At 42.1% G+C, this 5,912-nt stretch overlaps 2 protein-coding genes across 2 annotated transcripts in view; one reads left to right on the top strand and one right to left on the bottom strand.

Moving 5' to 3' along the window:
• Positions 1 to 533: 533 nt before the first annotated feature.
• On the top strand, positions 534 to 3,925 carry wipf3 (WAS/WASL interacting protein family member 3; the record flags this gene model as incomplete). Its single annotated transcript, XM_014031795.1, is given in 5 exon segments — positions 534 to 689; positions 774 to 1,439; positions 1,526 to 1,663; positions 2,117 to 2,221; positions 2,313 to 3,925. Coding segments are annotated over 5 exon segments (1,106 nt in total), but the record flags the coding sequence as incomplete, so codon positions are not given.
• The window catches only part of LOC106534970 (peptidyl-prolyl cis-trans isomerase FKBP14), a 4,626-nt gene continuing 2,639 nt past the window's right edge, over positions 3,926 to 5,912 (bottom strand). The window contains exons 2-4 of the mRNA XM_014031796.1: positions 5,624 to 5,775; positions 5,135 to 5,262; positions 3,926 to 4,357 (exon numbers count right to left, since the gene is read on the bottom strand). Of these exons, the coding sequence (XP_013887250.1) occupies positions 4,199 to 4,357; positions 5,135 to 5,262; positions 5,624 to 5,775 (439 nt within the window). The 3' untranslated portion in view covers positions 3,926 to 4,198. The remainder of the gene's footprint in view (positions 4,358 to 5,134; positions 5,263 to 5,623; positions 5,776 to 5,912) is intronic.

The raw sequence follows: 5,912 nt of genomic DNA, 5'->3' as shown, positions 1-5,912 counted from the left end.
AGAAGCACATGTCAAACATTTTATCTGTTACATCAAAGTAAAATTTTACATTCGTTCTGAATACCTTAAAACAATTGTTCACATCTAAGGACTTTGGCTTTGAACAATCATTTCTCCTGACAACAAATGAAGAAAAACAAACTTATAAATAAGCGTGAGTGAATCTCTAAACTTTTAACTTTAAAAATTACAACAAAAACTGAACAGTTTGGTCAGAAAGAAAAAGGCTACAAACACGACCCTYTTTTTATTTTATTAGAGAAGAGCTCCTGGTGAAGCATGGTGGTGGCAGCGTCATGCTCTGGGATACTTTTCATTTTCTGTTCTGAAGCGGTAGACCTGTTCCAATTAACTGAAGCCAACACAGGCAAAGACTGTGAAATCTTTTARTAAAACATGGCAGCTTGTGCACTTAAGGAGTAGGACTTCAAATATGACTTTTAAAATTAATGTATTGTAACCTATTAATGAKCAGAGCTTTAGTTTTTGCATTTGATTTAATAACATCATGTGTGTTTTATTGTTTCCTTCAGAGCCAAAGAGTAACACTGGAGAATTATCTGGAAGTATTGGTCTTTCTCAGGGCTCATCAGGTGGGCCCAGTGGACCCTCTTTAAGTGGACTATTTGCTGCAGGGTTCCCCACCCTCAGACCTATAGGCCATAGAGACTCASCAGGCAAAGCATCAGGTTGGTGCAACATGTCATAATTTAATAAACAAGTGATCATCTAATAACTGAAATGACTCCTGTGTGTGTGTTTGTGTGTTTTAGTATCTCGATCGAGCTCAGCAGCCTCCCTGAGGCCGCTGTGGAACCCGCCCACATCTGATCTGACCAATCCAGAGTCTCACAGGACCTCAGAGATCCAGCGTCTGCTCACCTCCTCCTCCTCGGCTCCTCCCTCCCCATCTCACAGCAACAAGCACCCGCCCCCTTTCCCCCTGTCCTCTCCCTCCACACCTCCACCCGCCCCTCCCTCCGCTCCTCCCCCGCCTCCAGCCCCCCAGGAGTGGCCCTCCAGCAGGCCTCCTCCCCTCCCCTCCTGCCYTCCGCCTCCCCTTCCGCCGCAGGTCACCAAGCCGACGTGGCTGCCCGTCCAGCACCACGCACCTGCGTCTCATCCCTCCGGCCCGCCTCCTCCGCCCCCGTCGTCCGCCCCYGGGGACCGCTCCTCGGGCTGCTTCTACTTCCCACCTCCCGCCACGGCCGGTTCAGAGCCCTCGCGGTTCCCAGTTCTGCGCGACAGCCCCCTGGGGCCCCCTCCTCCACCACCTCCCCCACCTCTACCGCCACCCTTCGCCCCGAGCTGCCCGTCCACGCTGCCGCCGCCGCTGCCCAAAGCAGCCCCGGCGCCCTCGCCGGCTCTGCGCTCGTTGCCGCCCTCGTACCCCTGCAACGTGCCCACCCGACGGCCGCCAGCGGTGCCCAGAGGTGCAGGTCAGTGCTTGTATTTGAGGGTTTGTGAAAGGCATCAAACAGCCTTTAAGTTTCACCACATCTAATTACTGACGTCTCGTTAACAGGGGTGGGTCGGCTGGCTCCTCCCCCAGCTCCTCCGGCACGCTCCCCCACCACAGAGCTGTCCACCCGCATTCCTCCCCCACCACCGCTTCCTCCCCTGCCCCCCTTCAGCCTCAGGAACGGACACCTGCACAGTTTGGGTAAGACTGGAGTTTAAAACACAATAAGGTGACATGATGTCATTCTCAAGGCTTTAGGACAACAGAAGGCAGTTTAAGTTTTAAATATATTATACCAAAAGATGGGTGTATTGATGAAATTTAGATTYAGCAAAACTGCAGAAATCCTTGACTTTTTTCAAGGAATCCTGGTCTAGGTGGCAGAATGGATACCAAAATATAATTTGTATGCGGAAAGTTTATCATAAAATAAACAAATTCAAATGTGATTACAATAAAAAATAAAATAAGGTTTAAAAAAAGAAAACAAAAATAAAAGTAGCAAGGTTTAATCTAAGTAAGTTTGAGTGCTGAGTCATTAATCCAGAGATGAAAAAAAATTCAGTTTTTCCTTCATTATTGCTTTGTTTTTGACACTGAGGTCTGCCTCAGGTGAACCTAACAAAATAAAAGCTTTAAATGTAATATTTTCAGCAGATGACTTTGAGTCCAAGTTCCAGTTCCACCCTGTGGAGGACTTCCCCCCACCTGACGACTTCAAGCCTTTCCCTCGGATCTACCCCAGCAAAGAAAACCGAGGTAGTCCCACAAAATGCTCATGGTTTTTCATATTTACCCCAAACCTTAGCCTCATAGCTTCTTTTTCTTTTCTGTTTTTTTATTTTTTCAGTGAATCCCAAACCACCCGCGATCAGAACACACCTCAGATGAGTCACGGACTCGCCCTCTTCACTGAARGGAACACGTTCTGTTTCACCTCTGTCTTCTGGCGACTCAAGAAAGTAACAAAACAGCCACAGAGACTTTGTGTTGTTCAGTGTGTTTGTGYGGACACAAGTGTCAAACAAGGTCCGGCCTTATTCTGGCAATATGACCTTTGACCTCTCTCAGTGTGGAATGCTTTCAGTGGTGAGGAGGAGGAGGAGGAGAGCTTGCTGTTCGTAAACTGCATACAGTTTTTATGTCAGTACGCTCCACCAGCGTCTGTCATTGTTTATTATCACCAAAAAGGACACGTCAGACAATCATGTAACTGCCTGTGTCTGTTAGCAAAATACCTCCTGAACCACTGGATTTCAATGCAATTCTCAGAAAGTTATCATTTCTTCAACAGCTCAACCCACTTCAAAATGCTTGTCGCAGATAAACATTAACGTTTACATGTCATGTGTACAGGCGCAGAGCTAAACTGCAGTGTGGTAGTAGCTGAGAGTCATCCCCATCTTATCTCTAACAGATGATCAAACAAAACTGTAACATACAAGACAACAAATCACAAATTAGGTGCTTCATCACAGATTTTCACAAAGCTAATTTAGGACTTTTGTCACAATTTATTTGTGTTTTGTGTACAAGCGCCTGCTTTTAAATACCATTTATCCTGTTTCTGAACAAACAAAGTAGAGCAAGATTTTAATTTGTGACCCAAGCTGGCAAAAGAAGATGCAGAAAAAAAAGAAAAAAGTTATTTTAATTTGAAACCTTTTACTTTCCTTCGAAATCGACCGTTTTTCTCTGCTGACTAATGTGATGCCAGGAAATCCCTTCATATAATGTTTTTTAATTTATTTTATTTGACCTTTATTTATACAGGTAGTCTCATTAAAATTCAGAATCTCATTTCCAAGAGAGACCTGTTAAATGTTAGGCATCTTTGTCCTGCTTGGAGTTACTCCTTTTTAAAAATAAGCCAGAAATTCTTGATGAAATCACTCCAGATTAAAATAATAATAAAAAAAATCAAGTTTTCAAACACTCTTCAACAAAACTAGCTTATTGCTACGCCCGGTGATAAATGACCAAATAATAGGCATCATTTTGAAGCTTTTGAGATGGACAGTTTTAAAATAAAACAAAAAATCCTCCAAAAAATATAAACTCATGTTTGGTAAAAGTGTTAAACATACTGTTATTAGGTAGAATAGGCTTATAGAGTCTAATAAACTTTAAAAATTAGACACAAAAACACATTCATTGGAGACTGAGATGCTAAATTCAGTTTAATTTTCAATCAAAAATGTAGTTTTCATGTGAATTCTTTGTCACTAACTTATCCACATGACTTGTATTGGTGCTACTCTTTATTAATGTATTTTTTTCTAAGAAAATGCGAGACGTGTAAGAAATTTCTGGAATGTATTTGTTGTGTTGGATTTTGTTACCAAATGGTAAATTAAACATGCTCTTATCAGCCGGTTCTAAAAGTTGAGCGGGCAGCACCATCTGCTGGTTGAGTGTAAAAACTATTTTAATGCATCATCAATTAAAACGCTGATCATTTTATTTAAAAAGTAAAGTCATTTATTGATAAACATCATTTATTTTTAACCTGCAGCCATTTTCACAAATCACTGAATCCCTCATTGTGTTGGACTAAAGGCTTGTTGGGGATTTCCTGAACATAGAATCCATAGAAAATAGAGGCGATTTTTCTAAAATGATGTTTTTCTTTGATGTAAAATTAATTTCAGCTCTGAGTTCCACAGACTGCTCTGCCACGCGYCACTTAGAAAATTTTATCTAACATGAGAATCTTTACAATAAGCTGCAGCCGCATCACAGCTCATCGTGTTTGTAGGTGAACTCTCTCGAGGAAAGGAAGCCGTCTTTGTTCGTGTCCTCCTTGGCAAATATGTCCTCGGTCATGTTCTCGTGCAGCGTGTCGTTGGGAGGGTAGCCGTGGCGCTCGAACTCTTTCCTCAGGTACGCTTTCACCTGGAACATGCAAACGCTTGCCCATTAATTATTAATGGCAGGTGAAACACTGCAGCATGTAACAGAACAATACTATCTTTTACTTTGTATTTTAAATCCATTTTTATATTAAATTAATTTAAAGAATGAAAATACAAATAATAAGTAGAATTAATTTTTATATGTTTTAGGGGGTGGGGGATGTCTCATTGGCGGGCCGGATGTGGCCTGTGGGCCACCAAGTGAATAGCCCTGTAATAGAAATTTTAAATCAAAAATTTCCAAACAAAAACTATTTGTTTCTGCAAATGCTTTATTTATTTATTTATTTATTTATTTATTTATTTATTTAGCAGTTTAGTCACAAAGTATCCTAATTATGTCTCAATGAGATGCTAACATATTCTGGTTTCATTTCTACTTTTCAAAGTGAGTTACAATTCAAAGGTCGCCAAATCCTCTGTTAGAACCATTTCTTGCACTTTCTGACTCTGGAACTAAACTGAAACATGTCTGAGACGATCTTCAGATGCATGCTATGGCTTTAACTATCTTGAGAGAAAATTGGTCTTGCACATTTTTRGAATATGTTCAAAATTTCAGCCACACCAGAGTGCGGTTCTGCGACTAACTCGAGGAAATCAAAAATTTCTGTGACAGCTTCGGGGCATTTTATAAACTCCAGTCGTCATTTGTCACCAACAGTCACAGCCCAGAGAGACGGAGGCTTCAGAGGTTAACATGAGGTAAGCTAGAAGGAATGTAAAGTGAACTGAATTTGCTGATTYTTATCTTCACCTCATCTTTGGAGAGCCTCCAGTCATCGTTAAGGTCCATCTCCTGGAAGGACTCATGTGACCTCGGCCCGTTTCTGACTTCCATAACCTCAACGATGAAGGTCAGCGTGCTCTCAGGTGGGATCTTACCTGACCACAGACAACATAACAAGAAGCTGAAGTAAAGAAAGGTTTCTAGGATGCATCATTAGAAAGAATAATGTTAATAGCATCTTTTTTGTTGTTAGTGCAGTTTGTGCTTACCAGAGATAACGCACAGAACTGTTAGCATGCTCCATGCTGACACAAACTGGACTAATGTCACTGAATGAAGCCAGGATTCAGTGTGGGAGTCCTAAGATGACATTTAAAGCTAAATAGAGAAGCACGACTCACAACATGCATAATGCCATCATGCTATTCATACAGAAGTACCAGCAATAAATAGTATAAATAGTATAAATGGTAATTTCGCAGCTGCGTGTAGTGGAGAAAAACACATATGCTTCACCTTTCCCTTCTTTTCCATAGGCCAGAGCTGGAGGAATCACCAGTCTCCTCTTCTCTCCAGCACACATGTCCTGCAGGCCCAGGTCCCAGCCTTTGATGGCTTCTCTGATGCCCAATGTGAACCACATGGGTTGCTTGTCACCGTGGCTTCGACTGTGGGTCAAAAACAAAGCGGGAAGAGGCCATGTTTTTACACCAGCGAGGACTAAAAAACAAGTATATAGGGATGATGACATTTCGTCAGCAGCTGCTGCCATTTTCTTCCCAAACTGCTGTGACCAGATTTTGCG

Source organism: Austrofundulus limnaeus, unplaced genomic scaffold (assembly GCF_001266775.1).
Source record: "Austrofundulus limnaeus strain Quisiro unplaced genomic scaffold, Austrofundulus_limnaeus-1.0 Scaffold1320, whole genome shotgun sequence".
NCBI lineage: Eukaryota > Metazoa > Chordata > Actinopteri > Cyprinodontiformes > Rivulidae > Austrofundulus > Austrofundulus limnaeus.
Note: the sequence above shows the minus strand (reverse complement) of the source record. Positions and strands in the feature narration are given on the sequence as shown.